This window comes from Polypterus senegalus, chromosome 1 (assembly GCF_016835505.1).
Source record: "Polypterus senegalus isolate Bchr_013 chromosome 1, ASM1683550v1, whole genome shotgun sequence".
In the NCBI taxonomy this organism is placed as follows: Eukaryota; Metazoa; Chordata; class Cladistia; order Polypteriformes; family Polypteridae; genus Polypterus; species Polypterus senegalus.
Genome location: NC_053154.1, coordinates 303,471,834 through 303,493,598, shown reverse-complemented (window position 1 = coordinate 303,493,598; position 21,765 = coordinate 303,471,834). Strand labels below are relative to the sequence as shown.

Below are 21,765 nucleotides of genomic sequence, written 5' to 3'. Positions count from 1 at the left end.
GCCGCTTCTTATTGTTTCGCTGCCTTCTCAATTATATAATGCATGTTTTCTTCAGCGCTTTTTGGAGGTCTTCCTGGTTTTCTATGTACTGCATGATTACGTGGGAGGCGTGATGATGTCACATGAAACTCCGCCCCCACGGCGTTCAAGCTCATCTCCATTACAGTAAATGGAGAAAAACAGCTTCCAGTTATGACCATTACGCGTAGAATTTCGATATAAAACCTGCCCAACATTTGTAAGGAAGCTGTAAGGAATGAACCTGCCAAATTTCAGCCTTCCACCCACACGGGAAGTTGGAGAATTAGTGATGAGTGAGTGAGTGAGTGAGGGCTTTGCCTTTTTATTTAGTATATATATATATATATATATATATATATATATATATATATACCAGTAACGGCGTTCAGCATGCGTTTGCTCAGAGGTTGATGCGCTTGCTGCTTCCTGAGCAGCTCTTTTTTTCTCCACCCTAGCGTCCCGCTTCTTCTCTTCTTTTCGCGTTAATACTGATTAAGTCAGTGTTTGTGTTGCAATTACTTAGTATGTTTTTCTTAATTTTTCACTTAAGCTGGCACTTAAGTCTTCAATCTGCTTTAAAATTGATTTAAGATATGAAGAGGTAGAGGCAGTGACGGCAAAGGTGGTAGGGATGAGAACGGCGCCGGTACACATGCACTGCACAGCCGCCCTTCTAATCACTGCCGGGAGTTGATTCTATAATAAAATAAAAAATAAAAAGAGGAATAACCATGGAGGTCAATCATCACACCAGCAGATAGTATACGTCTCATTGTGTATGTGTACCAAATTTCAGATCAATTGTTTAAACAGTTTGTGAGCTACAGGTGATTTAAAATCCTGGACAGATAAACGGACAGCCACAGTAGCGTATTATATAAGAAGATATATATTTTTAGATATAGGACCATGACATTACTTCAGTTCAATTCACAAAACTGAAATGCTTATTTAGGACGGCTTCTGTCAGACACACTCAATTCCTGGACACCTTAGCCACCTCTGTGCCCAACTATGCATACATTTATTTTTCTATTAAAAATGGGCCCTGCAAGTTGTTCATGATGACATAAACTGTCATTTTACACTACAAAAGATATGCAGCAGTCAGAATATGTCACTCAGCCATCAGAATCAGGCTTATCTCTTCTCATGTGTATTTTCAGATTGGTAAGCACATGCTACTTCTTGAAGTAAGCTATCAAAGGACTGAAATTATTAAAGAAGGAACCCCTTAAAGAATAATTTATTTCATATACTGTAAACATTTTTTTCAAAATTTCTTACCCATATCCTCTGTCATGTCTTTAATAAGCACTGAGTTTAAAAACTAAAGCCACAGCAAGAAAATTGTCATCTGATCACCTTCACCTAAGCAAACATGTTATTAGCTAAAACTGATTTTGTAACTACTAATAGGTCTCAAGTGGATTTTATTTGGAATTGTTTTTGCTTAGTGTAGTTTTCTTCTTCTTTCGGCTACTCCCGTTAGGGGTCGCCACAGCGGATCATCTTCTTCCATATCTTCCTGTCCTCTATATCTTGTACTGTTACACCCATCACAATGCATGTCCTCTCTTACCACATCCATAACCCTCTTAGGCCTTCCTCTTTTCCTCTTCCCTGGCAGCTCTAACCTTAGCATCCTTCTCCCAATATACCCAGCATCTCTCCTCTGCACATGTCCATACATGTAGTTAGTGTAGTTTTATTTTCTTTAAAATAATTTCATGGATGATAAAAAGCAAGTTGCAGCAGAGATAACATGTTCAGTTTATTTTTTACTAGAATAAAAAAATTAAGCAAAAATTCAATTGTATGATATGTGTTATATGTATTATATGATTTAAAGTATTTAAAGGTATTATATGATATACAGTGGTTTCTGAAAGTATTCAGACCCTTTCCTTTCAGCACACTTTATTGGGCCATTGATTTAATTTTAAATGGATATATCTGCCAATTTTGCCTACAAATCTACACTCAATAACCCATAATGACGAAGTGAATACATCATCAACTGAAATCTCCCATTCACACAAATGTTTAGATCCTTTGCTGTGGCACTCTAGTTTGTAGTCAGGTGTCTCCTGGTTACTTTAAGTCTCACTTGAGATGTGTCTGCAACTTGATTGGAGTCCACTTGTGGCAATCTGAATTACAATGTAGCTGTGCATGTAAAGTCACATCAATCACTCTGCATGTTTGGACAAAATCCAAACCATGAAGTTCAAGATACTTTCTGTAGACATCTGTGATCACACTGTGGTGATGCACAGATCAAGGCAATGGTATAAAAACATTTGTAAAGCTTTGCGTGTTCCCAGAAGCACTGTGGCCTCAATAATTGTGAAATGGAAGAAGAATTTGACCACCATGATATCTGGTCAGACTAAGTAACCAGGCAAGAAGGGCCTTAGTCAGGGGTCTGAAGAAGAACAGAGAGAGAAGAATGTAGCCAAATACAGAGAGGTCCGTAAAGAAAACCTGCTCTAGAATGCATGCAACTTCAGAATGGAGAGTGTGATGGATGGCCAGCCGTTTATCCCGGCCAATACCCCCAAGCCACCAGGTGGAGCCCTCCTTGCAGTATGGAGGTCCCCAGAAGACCAGCACGGCATCATGGACATTGTAGTTTTTATACACAGCCCTGCTGGATGCCATGGGGGCCACTAGGAGACGCTGCAGGGAGGAATAACGGGTATTTTCCCTACACCCCGGAAGCACACATGGACAAAGGGAATGACGTGCTTCCGGGGTGAAGAAAAGGACTAGTGATTGAGAGTCACATGGACTGGGGATTGGGAACACTTCCGGGTCAGGATATATAAAAGGACTACGGGAGCTCCCAGAGGGCGAGCTGAGCTGGGTGGAAGGGTGGCAATGCGTCTGGGAGTGGAGGATTGTTTATTTGTATTATTGTGATTATTTATGAGTATAGTGGAGGAGAGGGTGCTTTGTGCACTATGGCATTTAAATAAAGTCAACTTGTGGACTTTTACCTGGTGTCTGGAGTCGTGGACAGGGGTTCAAGGGAGCGATAGCGCCCCCTATCTGTCACAAGAGACCGTTTGCCTTTAGCATGACAATGACCTGAAGTATACAGCCTAGACAACACTGGACAAGTCTCTGACTTATTTTGAGTGGCCCAGCCAAAGCCCAGAAGATGTGTGGTGAGACTTGAAGATGGCAGTTTACAGAAAATGCTTCCATTGAGAGGAGCTGTCAGGAAGAATAGGATAAACAGCACAAATCGAGGTGTATAAAGCTTGTAGAGACTCACACAAGATGAGTCAAAGCTGTAATTGCTGTCAAAGAGGTTTCCACAATGTACTGAATTAAGGGTCTGAATATTTAAATGAATGAGAGATTTCAGTTATTGATTTTTAAGAAATTCAGAAACTCTAAAAGCATGTTTTCACTGTCTCATTATTGGTTAGTAAGTGTGGATTAATGGGCAAACTAGCACATTTAATCATTTAAAATGAAATCCACACCTCAGTAAAGTGTGCAGAAGGTGAAAGAGTCTGAGAACTTTCTGAATCTACTGTACATATATAGGTTCAAGTATATACAGTGTGGCCGGGTGCAGGAATGACAGGTTCAAGCAAAAAGAAAATGTTGGGAAACCAACAGGGTCATCCCGTTTAATACATTAGTCCAAAACAAAAAGTCACACTTTCATTTTATGAAGTAAATAGCCTCTCACGTACACTTATAATGCAACAAGCTCTAGGCTGTCAAAATAAGGCCTGTTCCGTGGAGCTCCGTCCGGTGGGTCACTCTTAGTGGAAAATAACAGCCAGGCTTCTTATAGTCCACAAACCAGAAGGGGCGGGGCTAAGTGCCCACCCTGGGTGCTTTCTCTGTACTGTGTGAAGAGAAGGAGAATAGAATGTTAGCCCCTGTGAGTTATCACATACCTCGATTGAGCCCATGAGTTGATCCTCCAATGTGTATGCGTGACAACAGGTCTGGGTAATTGGTGATTACAAATTAGCCTGATTGTGGATGAATGTGTAAGTGGGCCCTGTGCTAGACTGGTATTATTTCTAGGGCTGACTTCTGCCTTGTGTGCAGTACTGCCAGGATAGACTCCATTCCTCCCAACCATACTTTAGATTATACAGATTTGAGGACAGTATATTATGGCATGTACTCAAGACCTTAAACTGGAATCACTCTGATAATGGATGGATAGATATGCTTATTGGATCATCAAGCACACTAGGGTGAACAATGATTGAGGCTAGGTTACCCAAACCAGGACAAACAGGGTGAAAAGGATGAAAGCCACTCCTTGAGGACTTGCACTCGATAAAAATATGAACCAAATAGACGTTTCTCCAGGAGAGTAATTTATTTTGGTCACACAGAGTACAAAACAGAAAAATAGGTCCTAAATGAGACGCAAGTCATTACCATCATCAGCTTTCCCTGCAGGCACAGTTGACTAAATGCAGAACCTGAGTGTGACCTTATTAATTGTGGAGACATTGCTGAACATTAGTGTTCAAGCAAGATATATCAGGGCACAACAGGTGGCATATCTAGCCAGCATGGAGCCCCAGCATGTTGCTACTTTTAGGTTTCAAGCTAATTATGTACAAGGCAAGCACATTGGCTTTCTGAAAATAATCAGAACACTTAGTTTTGTGGCAGCTAACAGAACCACCATGTCTCATGGAAAACAAAGCTCCAAGCAGCTTGGTGGTGTAGTGGGGGCCTTCAAACTTTTTTTATTATTATTAATTAAACTCACAGCACCAAAGTGAAAGGATAGGCTGCATAGTAAACACAAAGCCATACTGGCTATCAAATTGTCATCTATTGATCTTCTCCCAGCTACGGTCAAAGTGCAGACAAAGAAAGAAATTTCACTTTGAATCCATTCATGGTTTCATGTGTATCCAAGTTATTAAGCAATAGGCTAATACTTTCTCTTTTCAATGAACACATAAGGGTTCTTATTTTACAACCGCAACAATTCACATAAAGCTGCTACATATAACTTAACGGATTTTGCTAAAGTATTCATAACCAAAGAAAGTACAATTACTGTGTTTTATATTCTGAAAAAATTGATTTTCTCTGGCCAGGCCAGGTTTTTTTTTGAGTGGAACAGCTGTAAATTCCACAGAGAAAGCAGTGAAATATACAAGAGAAAACACAAATGTCTAGCAGCATATTGGAATACATAATAAAAAGTATTTAATTATTTATTAATGACTCAATATCTGCCTATTCAGTGGATTCAGAAAGTGTACTGACCCCTTCACTTTTTCACATTTTATGTTGCAGCCTTGTGCAAAAATCATTTGGATTATTTTTTCCATATCAAGCAACACTAAATATGTAGGATGGCGAAGGGAAAATATAATTTAGGCTTTTTTCAAATTTATTAAAAATAAAAAAAAGCTGAAATATCCCATTGGCACAAGTTTTCAAATTCTTTACTCAGTATTTGAACCTTGAGTGTTCTTTACACATCTGGATTTAGGGATTTCCTGCCATTCTTCTCTGCAGATCCTCTGAAGCTCTGTCAGGTTTGTTGGAGACTGTCAGTGGCCAGCTATTTGAACATCTCTGGAGAGACCTTAAATTAGGTTCAAGTCCAAACTCTGGCAGGACAGCTTAAGAACATTCACAGAGTTGCTCCTAAGCCACGCCAGTGTTGGCTTTGCTTTATGCTTAGGGGCATTGTCCTGTCAGAAGGTCAGCCTTCGGCCCAGCCTGAGGTCCAGAGCACTCTAGGGCAGGTGTCCACTAAGGAGTTCTTGGTAGTTTGCTCTTATCAGCTTTCACTCAGCTCTGTCTAGTCTCCCAGTCCCTGCTGCTAAAGAACACCACTATGCTTGACCATAGGAATGTTATTGCACAGGTAAAGAGTGGTGTCTGATTTCATTTAGACATAATGCTAATGATGACCAGAAAATCTTACTTGTCACAGTGTGAGAGTTGTTCATTTCCCTTTCTGCAAACTCCAACTGGGTTTCTACACATCTTTTACTTAGTATAGATATCTGCCTGGCCACTCTGCTATAAACCCAAGATTGGTGGAGTGGTGTATTGATGGTTGTCCTTCTGCAAGTTTCTCCCATCTCCACACAGATTCTGTCAGGCTCAGCTGGAGTAACCATCAGGTTCTTGGACATCACTTTCACCATGGCCCTTCTTCCATGACTGCTCAGTTTGTCTGGGCTTTCAGCCCCAGGAAGAGTTGTGATTGTTCCAAACGTCTTCTGTTTAAGAATTATAAAGGTGACTGTGCTCTTTGGAACCTCTGGTAATGCAGGAATGTTTGATAGCTTCCCATATCTGTGTTTATCTCTAAGCCCTACATTGTTATGATACACATTGTCACCTGTGGGACCTTGCATAGACAGGTGTGTGCCATTCCTAATCATATCCAATCAATTGAATTGACCACAGTTGTACTCCAAACAAGTTGTAGAAACATCTCAATGATGATCAATAGAATGGGATGCACCTGAGCCAAATGTCAAGTGTCACAGTGAAGGGTCTCAATAGTTTAATAAATACAATATTTTATTTTTTTAAATTTTTATTAATTTGTAAAATGTCTAAAATCATATTTTTGCTTTGTCATTCTGTGATGTTGAGAGTTGCTTGATGTGTGGAAAAATTAGTTTAAACAATTTTAGAATAAGGCTGCAAAATAGCAAAATGTGAAAAAAAGTGAAGGGTTCTGAATACTTTCTGAATCTTGTGGTATAGAGGGTCCACAGCTCAGAAAAACTGTCCATTTTAATAAAAAAATAATGAACACGCTTGTGCTGGGGAGTGGAACAGGAGCGAGTGATCTGCTGTGAAGACACCCCATCTCCGGGTTGGTGTGAGGCAGTCAGCTGTCGGTGCGTTACCTTTGCTGGCACGTGCTGGCAGTCTGATTGCAACATCGGCCTGCAACAGCTCCCCAGTCTATAAAGAGGAGTACAAAACAAAAGGAAGGAGAGTCAAGGAAATAAAGAAGGTTAAAAGAGGAGAAGAGAAGCAGGCATGGGAAAGGGAGATTAAACAAGCTGGTGAAGAGAGTGGAAGCAGGTGGATGGGAGTAGAGCCCCAAGGAGGAGTGAGTGGTCATCACTCAGGAGGGGGCTGTATGGCGCAGGAGCGACCATTATGCTTTGGATTTGTTCTCGCTGGGAGGAGCTGTTGAGACGGTAGAGGTGGCAGTACAGAGAATCTACGCTGGATGGAGCCTGGATTGGCAGCAGTTTGGATGGAGCAGGGCTCGTGGTTGCCCGCGAACGGCGAGAGATTGGCATTGGGGACACAGCTAGATGAGATGGGAGTCTGCACCTGCTGGTCAGTGTCTCTCTGGGCTGTGAGGTCTGAATATGATAAGTCTGAGAAGCGTTCGTTTTAAAGAAAGGCACCAGGGCTTGTGAATTTTTATTGAATTTCCTGCACTGAGTTGTTTTAACCTAGTTTTTAACTGATTTTTCCTATTTATTAATTTTAACCTCCACATGGACACTTTTTTATGGATTATTTACTGAACATTTTGAGTACTGCAGTTTGGGATATTTCTTTTGTGGATTTTTTTATAATAAAAGCACTTGCACTTTTCACCATCCCCTTGCTTGATGTGTTTTGTCCTCATCTGCCCCGCTCATCCCGGTAATGATACTGATGGTGTCGGATTCAAAAAACTCCCATTATAGAAGAGGGAGCAAGGAGCTGATCCGCACCATCACAAATCCACTGTACATATACCTATATACCTATGTGTGCATATATGCTGTACTTATACCATACAGCCAGTGTGCCAGCTGTCTGTCCTTCCATTGTTTTTTTTTGTTTGTTTTTTTTTATCTGCTTGAACATTAAGCTTGTTTATTTAGTTAATAGCTAAGCCATCTCAAAATCTTATCCAGACACTACTTAAAGGCTTTCAAGGTTTCTTCTTCAATTACATGACTCCAAATCCAGGAAACCTTCTCGCTTCAGTCCTGAATTTGCTTCCCCATAATTTCTACTGATATCCTTGTGTTTGTGATTCACTTCTAAGTTGAAAGAATTCTGCTGAATCTGCTTTATCAATGTCTTTGAGAATTTTGAAGACCTGAACTACGTCCCTATACAGTGCCCTCTGCTCTAGACTAAGCAGGTTTAATTCTCTGAGTCTATCAGATTACGACATGTTCTGAAGTCATGGGATGCACTTGGTTTCTTCTGCACAGCTTCAAGTGCTGCTATGTCTTTCTCGTAGTGCAGTGACCAGACCTGCACACAATACTCCAGATATAGTCTCATTAGTGGATTATACAGTCTGAGCACAATGTGCCTTGATTTATATTCAACAGTTTTAACAATATAAACTAATTTTCTATTTGCCTTTTTCATCGCTTCTGCACATTGCTTAGATGATAGAAAATGATATGTCAATATAAATCCTTAAATCCATTTCAGAGGTTGCTTCCTTTAGACCAGTGTCTCCCACCTTGTATTTATAATTGACTAGCCATGCTCTGTGTCTCCACAAACATAGTAGTGAAACAGGACAGTGAGGAGGGTCCTGCTGGCTCCCCACTCCTGATGTCATGCTTTCCCCTCCCCTCGACCCGAAGCCTCTGTCTCGGATTAGCATGAATATATCGCTCCAAGCAAATTATAGGAAAAACCCCGATCTAAATCTGTTAAGTAGTCCTCTCGTTTGCTAGCTAAGCGGAGGTAAGGAACCCCTCCTCCAGCTAGCGCGTGAGTGTCCCCCCTTCCCTCAGCCTGCTGTATCTGTCTATTCATGCAAATGATACTTAGCACAATGACAGAAGTCGCAAAATCAACCATAATGTTCAAGCAAATTATAGAAAAAAACCCGATCTAAATCTGTTAAGTAGTTCTCTCGTGAAAAGCGGACAGACATACAGACTGACAGATGTTGGATTTTATATATAGAGAGATGTTCCTTTTGCCCACATGTACCACTTTGCACTTTTCCACATTAAACTGCATGATCCAAGTGTTCACCCAGTTCTAAAGCTTGTTGATGCTGCATTCATTGTTTCCCATTGCATTAATTTTATTATCTTTTCTAGATTTCATACTAAATAGGGCATTGTAGTGGCTCTGAGGCTAAGGATCTATGCTGGTATCCTGAAGATTGCCAGTTCGAATCCCCGTCACTACCAAAAAGAGATCCTACTCTGCTAGGTCCTTGAGCAAGGCCCTTAACCTTCAATTGCTCCAAGGTTGCTGTACAATGGCTGACCCTGCGCTCTGACCCCAAGGGGTATGTGAAAACCAAGTAATTTCCTTCAGGGTTAATAAAGTTTAAACAAAAATAAAATATATGCCAGAATCCATGTCATTGTTTTAAAACTGAAAGGGCAACAGTCCAAGGACAGACCCCTGAGGGACGTTACTGATGACCAAACTCCTCTTATCTGTACTCTTTGTCTCCTGCCAATTATCCAACTTGAGATTAAGTTTAGTAGGTTACCTCTAATGCCTGCACCTCCCAGTTTTAGGACTAAGCGTGTGACAGAATCAAAGGCTTCTTGAAAGTCCAAGTAAAGGATGTCCTGTTTGCTTGTGTTTAGGGATACTTGGACAACATCATGACAGAATTGGGTGAAAGGTGGGGTTTGGATATGGGTGGGTTTATAGCTCATTCCAGGGCACTTCTACTTGTGCTGAATGCCCATGATAAATTGAATGCATTTGTTTCTGTGTTCTTGAGTACCCTGATAAGATGTCTCCTCCTGCTCTGCTACTGTACAGGTACTGTATATGTTCATGGCTTATTGCAGTAATGGAGAATCGATAATTTAAACATTTGATTTATTGATCTAAGGTATACCACTGAATGAATTAAACAGTTAGGCGATTGTTCAAATAATAGCCTGATTCATTAGTTATATGATGTTTTAGTTGTTTCACACTTGTTAATCTTGCTCAGGGTCACTAGGAGCTTTGCATAAATAAGCCTGTCAGGAATAAACTGAAGGCAGAGCCCTGAATTGTCCTTCATCAGTCCATCAAATCATACTTCCTGAGGAATTTAACAGTGCTAATTACAGTACCCATAAAGTATTCAATTTGGTCATTTTCTCATTTTATTGTTATGTAGCATTGAATCTTTTATGTCAACGTGAAAACGTATGGCCTGGGTGCAGTGTGGTATCACCACGTATTTTTCATGTCTTACAGATCTGGTAGTTCCATTCCTTGAGGTTTGGGTCCTCTCTACCATTCTCTTCTATTGTTTCTCACTCCTAGTCTCTTGGTGTGTCCCTGTTTTGTGTTCTTTCCTCTCATTCTCCTTTATTTATCTTTTATGATCGAAATCAGGGGTGAGCAACTTCCTCAAGGGCCGCAGTAGCTGTAGGTTTTTGTTCCAACCGAGTTGTCTAATTAGAAACCAATCCTTGCCAATAACAGATCTTATTTAATTTCATAGCCTGTTAGTATTTTAACTCTGCCATGTCAGGCAGAGATTTCCATTCTTATATCATACATTTTTTTTCCTTTCCAAGGATAACCACATAACTGGTAGCCTGAAGTGGTTTAGTGATTCTCAGTCCTTCGTTTTTTTTCTCTCTCTTCAATTTCCTTCCAAATGCTTTATTAATCAAGATAGTTCACACTGTATGCACACAGCTGTAGATGGAAACATGTTAGATTGAGAACTGCTTTGTCATCTGCATCTTATTGCTAATAAGGAGCAATTAAAATCAGTGAATGTGGTGTTTAAAAAGAAAATAAGCAATTAAAGCGGGGAGTCTTAACAAGTGAGACAACTAAAATGGAGCAGAAAAATGTCACTTGAGCAGTTAGTGCTTCATCAGCAATAATTAACTTCTCATTAAGCAATTGGGATGGAACAAAAACCTGCATCCACTCCGACCCTCCATTATGGACATTGCTGACCCCTGAGCCAAACAAGCCCAAACTCTGTTTATGTATTACTGTATATGCAACCTTGCTTAAAGATATTGTCAGTTCAGTCAGTTTGGGCACTTGATTTTCTCTCTTTTGCTGTTTAATTTAAAGTGAAAAATGAAAGTCTGTCTTAACTTTTATAAAATTAACATAAAAGTGTAAATTCACTAATATACATTTTTTCAGGATATCACTTTAGCATCTCCTCCCCACCTCCATCATCACCGCCACTGTTCCTGTTTAAAAGAAGGCAGGCACCTCTTCACCTAATGAGTACAGTCCAGTGGCACTTACATCACACATTATGAAAACTTTTGCCAGACAGGTCCTGGACTATATGGGTCCTCTTCTGGTAGGCCACCAGGACACACTGCCTATTGGACAAAGACTTGAGTAGTGGATGCAATTATTGATCTGCTCCACAAGGTTTATTCGCAACAGGACAAAGCTGGCAGCACTGTCGGGATTCTGTTTTTTTGATTTCTCCAGTGCCTTCAATACCATCCAGCTATCCATGTTAAGGGGTAAACTCAGAGTTATGCAGGTGGATGAATGTTATCCTGAATAATAGACTATCTGTCGGGTAGACCACAGCTTGTGAGACTTAAGGACTATGTGTCTGATACAGATGTGGGCAACATGGGAATACCACAAGGAACAAGCCTATCTCCTATTCTCTTCACTCAGTACGTCTCTGACTATAAATATAACAGCAGATCATGTCACTTGCAGAAATTCTCAGATGATTCTGCACTTACAGGATGTGATGATAAAGAGATGAGGCAAGGAGAGGAGTCAGGTGAGAACTTTTTTGTTGGTGCAAAGAAAATGACATTGTCAAGAAACTGGTTATTGACTTTCCTCGCACTAAAAAGCCTCTATGTCTGGTTGCTATTCAGGGAGTGGATATAGGGGTGGTGCACTCCTACAAGTACGTAGAGGTTCACACCAATGACAGGTTGAACTTGCCTTATAACACAGAGGAACTATATAAGACAGAGCAGAGTAGGCTTTTTTTCTTCGAAGACTGTAAACTTAAATATGGGAAGTGATATCCTTTGTATCTTCTACAACTCTGAAAAGGAAAGTGCAACTTTTTAAGCTGTGGTATGCTGGGCTGGGAACATCACTTCAAGAGAGGCTCACCAAATCAACAAGATAATTAAAAGGGTAGGCTCAGGTAGGGGACACACTCAGGACACCCTGGTGGTGGTAGAGGAGGAGAGAATTAAAACAAAACTGAGTGCCATTATGAACAATGTTATGCATCCTTTCTCTGACACACCAAAACTGAGGACTTCCAGCCAACTAATTATTTAGCAGAAAGCGTGTGAAGAAACGTGACATGGGCTCACTCCTTTATACCAACAGCAATATGTCTGCATAATGCCTCAATTTGACAGCCAAGTTAGAAGTTTTCTTTCTTTATAATTTTCTTGATTTTTAGTCATTCTGTTGTGTGTTTAGACCATAGCATGGATACACCTCTTCATTGGGAAGAAACATTACTTTTCCCTGATGGCAACATGAATTAGACGATCTACAAGTCTCAAACTTAAAGTTTAAAGCCAAACGATATCTACATACTTCTGTCATATCACCTATATCCATATATTCCATCTCTTTTTGCTTTTGCATTATTTCACCGGGTAATAATTTCCATTTGTTAGCACTAATGTGATCTTTACTATTAGTTTTTTGAGACTTTCGAATTTTAGTACTTTCATAATCTCTAACCTGCTTTGCAAGTGTATCACACCAACGTTTTGAACCTCTTTACGATGTTCTACTTCGTCTTCTACTCTTTGTCTTTTATTTCCGGCCCCACTTGGAGCTGAGAGTGCAGGAATTGTGTCTGACAATAGCATTCACACGAATGAGAAGTTAGTGGACCGTAGGTGCGCCAGCCACTTTGCGTCTCTGCTGCTTGCTATGTGGATTTCATTTTCACCATATTGAAAATGATTCTTGCCTGAAGAAGGGGCCTAAATTGTCTCGAAAGCTTGTATATTTTTAATACGTTTTAGTTAGCCAATAAAAGGTGTCATTTTACTTGACTTCTCACTACATTCATAATGGCTAACATGGTACAACACGCTAGAAATAAAGAGCTTCTGTAAAAAGCCAAATTTCCCTCTAGGCACAAATAAAGTCTACACCCATCATACATTTTCACATCATTTGTATTTAACCCTTTGCAGAAGTTTTGCTTTGATGATCTCTTTTGTTTCTCCTGGTACTTTCTTATACATATTCTGGAAATGCCCCATGGTCTGTGTTTTTGCATACTGACTCAAAATTTCTCTTCCCTGTTTTTCCCTGAGAATTCCTATTTCCATTCACATTTTTCCCCTCTAGGACTTTTCTGCTCTGTCTTTTTCCTCTTTATTTTTAAATTTTATTTTAAATTTATTAATTTTATTGTAATCATTCCATACAGACAGATCTATTTTTTTACAAAAAATAGGATTGAAAACAAATCAACCCAACCTCCACCCCTGAGAAAGAGAGCATGGCCAACAGAGTAAAACTTAAAGCTGGTCAAAATACATACATTGATGAGTTTAATAGGCAGATAAAAAAAAGAAATGCGAAGAGAATAATTTCCTCAGTGCTTTAAGAGCTTATTCTAAAATATTATTGATTAGATCCTGCCAGGTTTAGAAAAAGTTCTGCACAGATCCTCTAACTGAGAATTTAGTTTTTTCCAAATTCAAATAGTATAAAACATCAGTTACCCACTGACTTAAAAGAGGAGAGATAGGATTCTTCCAGTTTAGCAAAATAAGTCTGCATGCCAATAGTGTAGTAAAGGTGAGCACAGCTTGTTTGTCCTTCTCCGCTTTAAGCCCATCTGGAGGTCCACCAAACACAGCTGTTAGTGGGTTAGGAGGGATTGTGACACCAAGCATGTCTGAAAGGCATTTAAACATTGTTGTCCAGAATGATGTTAATTTGCTGCAGGCCCAAGCATGTGACCCAGTGAGGCTGGGACTTGATTGCAGCGTTTGGACAGTTTTAGGTGAGACAGATGTGCTCGATATATAATTTTGAGTTGAATAATTGTATGCCTGCGGTGGTTGGCACCCTGCCCAGGATTGGTTCCTGCCTTGTGCCCTGTGTTGGCTGGGATTGGCTCCAATAGACCCCAGTGACCCTGTGTTTGGATTCCGCGGGCTGGAAAATGGATGGATGGATGGATGGATAATTGTATGCTTTGCGCATATGGAGCTCAAGTGAAGTCTCTGCATTGCTACCTTCCACTCCTTTTCTGATATGTTGAGTGATAGATCTTTTTCTCATTGTCCTCTTGGATCTTTGAAAGGGAGGGACTGTTAAATAATTTTATATATTGCAGAAATGCTGTCTGAGTCCTCCAACCTGAGCAATATTTTTTCCAGCTTAGAGGAAGGTGCAAGATGAGGGAAATTGGTCAGGTTCTGTTTGACAAAGTTTCTAATTTGAAGATAGTGAAAGAAATGTATTGCTGGAAAGTTAAATTTGGAATGTAGTTGTTCATAGGAGGCAAAGATGTTGTCTATGTAAAGATCTCTAAGCAATTTAATCCCAAATGTTTTCCAGATATTAAAAACTGCATATGTTTGCAAGGGTTGAAAAAGGTGGTTCTCATGCAGAGGTGCCACAGATAAAAGATTCTCCATCTTAAAATTCTTTCCACTTTGGTTCCATATTCTGAGTGAGTGAAGCACAATTGAGTTGTTAGTATATTGACAATAATTTGCATTTATTGGGGCATAAAGCAGGGAATATAAAGAAGTACTGCAGTCTTTTTCCTCTTTAAAGCAGTGGGCACTCTTTATGGGTATAACTGCGACTAAATTGGCCTTAGCTTCCTGCTAAAAATAACCTAATACATTATTTGTTGCCATTTATTATTAGAATTATCGGCTGCACAGAACAATGGGGCATCTACAGTAACTCCTTTACTTTAAAGTAGCAGTCATCTGTGCGACATTTCTGGGGTGTTCTGTGACTCAGTATCCATGTTGGTGTTTTGCTCTTATAGAGCTGGAGTGATTACTGGGGCTATGGGATTGGGCACCATGGTGTGGGTGTCTTATTGTTCTAAAATTATGTTATTTCACTGTTGTTTGCAAGGTTTTTGCTCTTTAATTATCTAATGAAAAATTTGATCACAAAAAATAACAGCTCAAAGTTTGCCAAATGTGAACATGTGCTTTACTCATGACTTTCATCTGCAAAATGAAAGTCACTCTTAACCTTTATGGAATTAAAAAGTCCTTTCATTTGCAAAAACAATGCAGTTGAAGTTAATATAAAAGAGTCAATCATTACTGTACAATGCGACTTAGTACAGTTCTTAGAAACTGTGGGTTTGCTATTATAATTACTATTAAATATCTGAAAATTACAAAGTGTTTTCATATTAAACAAATTCTGTTTCATTGTGCATTGCTTTATCTTGTACTTGTTGATTAGTCTCTTGCTGCCATCTCTGAAGAAACAAAAGGTAGAACTACTGGTAATTTCTGGTTTGAAGTATTTTCAATAAACAACAAAGCAACCCTCCACACCAGCAAGCACTTGCAGTAAAAATGATGATTGCACTCACTGACTCTCATTTTAAGAGAGCATTGTCTATATTTTGACAAGCAATAATTATTCTAATTACAACTTCAAAGAGAGACTTTTTTAAAAAAAAAATGTCTTTTTTTGTTTTTAGCACTGCCTGAGTTTGTTGTTCAAGTCAAAAAAGCCATGGAAGCCCTCAGCTCAGAAACAATGCTACACTTGGATGACAATCTGTTTGTTGATGTTTCCAAAAAAGTGTATGACTCCATTCATGACATCAGATGCTCTGTGTTGATGATCCGGGTAAGTTATTCTATACAGTATTCATATATATAGTACATTTATTAATTTATTTGAGTTATGTATTGTAATAAGAGTATAAATTTAATATGTCACTGTACTCTGTGAAAATATATCTTATAAATCTACCTTTTTCTATTCACATGCACAGTTGACACAGAGCCAGATTTAGCACAGGGGTTCACCATTTAAGAACTGCTAGGCAAGCCTTATAAGACAAGACAGATAGAGACAACTGGGAAATGGGCAGTCAGACTGAGGTCTGTTGTATACTATTTTTCGTCTGTCAAAGTCAACATGAAATTGTATCCTCTTTTGCCTTGTTTGGAATTGCATGATTCACCTAAGTGGGGATCTGCACATGAAGAAAGAGTATAAAGCCTTGGAACAGTGCCTGGCACACCTTTAAAGCCGATGGACAGATGAAAGATAACATCATCCGATCCTGAAAATCCTTCCATTGCAATGGCGAAACTGGCAGACTCTGCACATCGGATTAGACACCCTATGCAAGGCCATCCACTGTAATGGCGCATGGTCTGTCACAAGAGTGAATTCATGCCCCAAGAGGTAATATTTCAGCTGAGTAATCACCCATTTAATAGCCAAAGCTTCCAGTTCCACTGCCACATACCTGGTTTCATGATCCAGCAGGTTCCAGCTGAGGTACATAATGGAGTGTTCAACTCCATCGACGCTTTAGCTCAGCACGGCTCCAAGACCTGTGTCCGAAGCATCCGTATGGAGGATGAAAGGCATAGAAAACTCAGGCACTTTCAATATAGGATCTGACATAAGGGCAATTTTCAAGTTACTGAATGCAGCCTCTGATGTCTCATCCCATACCACATGATTAGGGCTCCCCTTCTTTATGAGGTTTGTCAAGGGCATTGCTCTCTCAGAAAAATGGGGTACAAACTGGCGATAGTAACCCGCTAAGCCAAGAAAGGCCTGAATCTGCCTCTTGTTTATTGGATGGGACCAATTCAAAATGGCATCTATTTTAGAACACTGTGGCCTCACCATACCCCGGCCCACTAGATAGCCTAAATATTTGACTTCGACCAACCCAAAGTAGCATTTCTTTGGATTAATACGAAGACCAGCTTGTGCTTGTGACCGCAATACAACTCGAACCTGCTGTAAGTGTTCCTCCCATGTGTTGGAATAGATGACAACGTCATCCAAGTAGGCAGCACTATATGGGGGAAATTACTTCGGTTTACGACCAAATCGGGTTACAACCAGAGTTTTGGAACAAATTATGGTCGTGAACCGAGGTTCCACTGTATTACTGTCAGACAATATTACAGGCATTTTACGGAAATACAAACCAGTATTACTGAGAGAGAAAATTAAAGGCACACAATACAGTGACGCATATTACAGCCACATACAAGGTCCCTTGCCATTTAATATAGACTGTTCCTACTAATGTTTATGCACTACTGTTCTAGCGCCCGTTATTGTAACGAGCTTAATGTCTTGTGAATATTCTACATGTGTACATTAGACACACTCACTGGCCACTTTATTAGGTACACCTGTGATGGTGCGGGTCCTGTTCCATACTCACACTCCAGTTTTGGGAGCCTCTTGAACTTGACACCATAGATAGTCATGACTGGGATGACCTGGGCAAATGAGGACAACACATGAAGCAATGGGTAGGTGCAAAAGTGTAAAGTGCCTTTATTAAAAGCAGCACACAGTGTGCAAATAAACAGTTCAGTACTCAAACTGTTCACAAATAAATAATCTATAAAAACATGTAAAAAAGGGGAGGTTGAAATCCAAAAACAAATCCTTTAAAACAAGGTTAAAATCAACAGGTTGGTAGCTGTCCCTTGTTACAAACCCGGCACTTTCTTCCTTTTAGCTTGTGGCTCTCCTGCTGAACAGCCCTCTGACCAGATGAGCCTTTTAAGCTCCAGCCTAAGATCACTTGTGGGTTACTTCTGGCCCTCTTGGAGCTTTCTTGAGCATGGGAAGGGGCCAATATAAATAAATGTATTATTATTAGTTTTATTACCTTCAAGCCACTAGCTGGCCCCACCTGGACCAAATACACCAGGCTAAAGCTCTCCCTGGTAATTTAAGGTATCCTTAAATCTCTCTTCCTAATCTTGGTGCAAAAGTGTTGTGAGTGGTGGTCACAAACATTGTGGAAGAGGGCTGAGGCCTCCAGAAAAAAAAAACCTCAAAAAGCAGGCCAGAACTTTCTACAGTCTGCCCAGAAGAGGCTCACCCTAATACATCTATGATACTCGGGTTGCCCACATTTGGTATTAACTTTTTGGATCCCATAACATTGATAGTGAATGTACCAAAATGGAAAAGGGTGAATGAGGACACAAACAAACCAGGCAGGTGTAAATGTGCTTATTGCTTTTATTCTTCACAGAATAAGTTCTCCAAAATAAAGTGCAGAGCAGTTTCTTCATAAATAAATACTCCCCGATTAAAAACTGTGTTCGAGTAGAGGTTAAAATATATTAAATTGACGATCCAACAAACAAATGAAAAAATCCTATGGTAAAATAAAGTCAGGATCTATCCATAAAAAACATCACGAGCCTAGTACAGCCATCTATAATGATTTCTTCTCTGCTCACCCTCTACGGTCTGCTCAGCAAGGGGAAACATCCTTTCAGAAGCACAGTTAGCCATTAACTGGCTTGGTTCCCTGATGTCATCCCAGGCGTTCCTAGGCGTCTGTTGGAACACCACACGTTTTCTCCGTTCTACCACTGCTATACCACAGGTTCGGCGGAATCTCCAAGAGTTTTTGGTTGCTCCTGCACCCTGGATGCTCAGCAGAAGAGACCCTACCTGTGAGCACTGTTTGCACACTCTACACAGGGCATTGTCCCCGACCACTTGCCTGCTCTCCATAGCACCAGCTCTGCAATTATTCTGGCCCTCCTCTTTTCTTTTCCTTTTGATTTAACTTACGGCCCCTTCCATTTTTTTCTCTTTTTCTTTTCCTTTTTCCCTTCTTTCCTTAGGCCTTCTGCTATAATCATTATGGTGCAGCTCTCACTCAGTGCACACCAGACGCTCTGTGGTTGTACAGGGCTCTAGCTATGCACACCAACAGAGCCGGAGGTGCTCTATCTTATGTAAAAACCTGCACACTGCCAGGGACCGATAACATGTATTATCACAACGGCCAGTTCTCAAATACTGCCTGTAGGGCAGCTAACATTAAAAGTTCAAAAACAGCAAAAGGGCAAAAGTATTAGAAATGTCCAAGAAAGGAGAGAAACCATAAAAACCCTGGCAAAAAATAACAATTGCAAGCTAATGTCCCCAAATACTTATCCATCAACAAATCAAATAACAATAGCAAAAAAAGAGGTCATAAAGTATAAATCTGATAAGAAAACAGTTGCAAAGTCCTTTATAGCCAGAGAGAGGATCCAGTAGCAACAACGTCAGGGTGGCACCACCTCCTGCGGCTCCACCCACAAAGTACATGGAACATAAGAACATTTAAAGGGACATAGATGTTTTCAAATATAACAAAAGCAACAATAAAATATAAAATACTCATAAATCTGTAACACATGACAAAAGGGACAAGAAAGCAGTAGAAATCCCACGGTAATAGTCAAAGTGCCCCATGTACACATTACAGCTTGTACCTGTCCTGTAGGAACTGCAGCATCCCCCATAATCCCGCCCCTTATCAAGACTTTCTCCACATTGTATAGAAAATATGAAAATGGTCTGCATTAGATGCATTTTGCAATACAGGTAAAGTGCTTATATATTTCAATTACCATTTCCAATTTATTTTTTATCAAGTGCACTTCCACCTAAGAGCCTAGCATGTTAAATAAAAATGATAGATTTAGTATAAAAAAGGTAAAAGTTTGTTATTACTGTACTGAATTTGCCCATGTGTCTGTGCTAGTTAGCAAGACTTCCTGGAATTCATTAAATTGCATTTAATTTTCAAATACTGTATAAGTAATTTTATTTTAAGAATACATTCCCAAATAGCTATAAAATGAACACTGACAGCAGTGAAATAAGAATACAAGTAGCTTGTGTGGCATATTTCAACTTATTCAAATAATTTCATATTGATTAAAAATATGGTTATTGTGGTGACATGTTTTTAAAATACTTACAGAGCTACAGTACATGAAGAAGAAATGTGTTCTCCTAATTTTTGTGCTTAAGAACATCTGTGAGAGCTGAGTAAAACTGCTCCTTTCTGGCCGTTCTGACCTGCCCTGTTCTGACTGTAGGTGCTTATTCACTTTATTAAAGAGCATATTCTCTATGTGGTGGGGGGGCTACAATTGTGAGCACAAGGCTTGGTAATTTTGTGCCCAGTTAAATAGGTGGCTCCAAGTCAAATGACAGTAAGTTTCCTTTTTGTAACACTTGTGGCCATTTAATTAAAGAGTGTCACCATAGTTCACTATCCTTTATAGCATGTCAAAGATGTTCAGCAGCAAGGTTACCACTAATCCGTCTCTTATCCCTGCTACAGTCAACAGCACTTGCTAAAGTGGAAAATCCAGCACCAGCTAGTGAAATCCTCAGAAAGATATAAGAGTATGTGATGGAACTGGGGCGGCAGAGATCCCCAAACCCTAAACACGACCACACGACCACAGACTCAGGTTCAATTAAATGGGTGTTTATTACAAAAATTCCTCAGTATTCCTTCCTCCCAGCTCAGGCTTGTCTGGATAAGGAAGTACGGTCCCTTTTATTGCGTACCCAGGAGTACTTCCGGTGCCAGGGTCGCTGCCTGTTGGAAGTACTTCCAGGTCATACGGAAATCCAACAAAACAGAGAGCACATCTCCCTGCAGCACCCTCTTGTGGCATCCTCAGACCTACATCTCTACATCGCCCAGCATACCCTGCTGGTTTCCGCCTGGGAACCAAAATCCAGGGAGGCCGCCATCTAGTGTCCCCAGCGATATCTTCTTCTTCTTCGGGTGTGCGTGAGTGAGCTTCACTCCGGGGTTGTTGGGGTGCTTGGCTGATCGCACTTACATGTGCAAAGGAGGGCAGATCAGTCAGGTGCCTCATTCACACCTCGGAGGTAGTGGTGTGTCACACCTGCCCCCAATCACGCTGTATAAAGAGGAGCCTGCATAGGGCAATTGGAGATCAGAACACAGAAAGAAATCAAAGGATCAAGAGAATGGAATGGAGATTAAATAAAAGTATGGAAAGAGAATGACAGGAATTGATAGAGCTGGTGTCAAACAGAGAGGAAGCAGGTGAATGGGAAATTGAGCCCCGGCGAAGAATCGTGTGCCCAGTGCTCAAGAGGGGTCTGTGAGTCACTAATATTGATCACCCTACAGAGCAGGAGTGACTATGTGCATGGTGAAGTCGCTTGCAGACATCAAGGTTATGGCAGTGGGAGTAGAAGCAGGGACAGAGCGGTGCTCCATGGAACATTGTGGGTTTAGCAATGGGGATACAGGCCAGTATTAAAGGTTGTCTGCACCTGTTAATTGATGTTTCATCATGGTGTGAAATATGAAGAGGGTAAGCCCGTTTAGAGAGGAAGCACCGTAGCTCGGATTGTGTTTTAAGAACATGGTTTTACTGCCCAGGATATTTAATCTCATTTAATGGGATTATTTATTCGCTTTTTTATAACCTCCACATTCACTTGTTTTATGGATTATTTATTTAATGAAAACTTAGATGTGAATTACTGCATCTTTGAACACTGTTTCTGTTTAGTTTCAATAAAAGCACTTGACAGTTTTTGCACCAACCCCTTGCTGAAGGTGTGTGCCCTCATGTGCTTAGCTCTCATGTGCTCTCAGTTTATGATTATTGATGATTTCGGGTTGAAGGGGCTTGTGGCAGTGACAATTGAACATGGAGGCAAAATGGACTGTCACAAATATACACCAGCCTTTTGCTAGAGACAGTTTTACTGCAGACAAGTATTATTTTGACAGTTTTTGTTTACTTCAGTGTTCTTTTTCCAATT

The 21,765-nt window shown here is 40.2% G+C and overlaps 1 protein-coding gene across 2 annotated transcripts in view; it reads left to right on the top strand.

The window, feature by feature from the left end:
• LOC120514561 (catenin alpha-3-like) overlaps positions 1-21,765 on the top strand; it is a 2,459,329-nt gene that overhangs the window by 2,281,155 nt on the left and 156,409 nt on the right. For both annotated transcript variants that reach the window (XM_039735001.1, XM_039735009.1), the window contains exon 13: positions 15,635-15,786. In XM_039735001.1, coding sequence (XP_039590935.1) covers positions 15,635-15,786 — 152 coding nt within the window. The remainder of the gene's footprint in view (positions 1-15,634; positions 15,787-21,765) is intronic.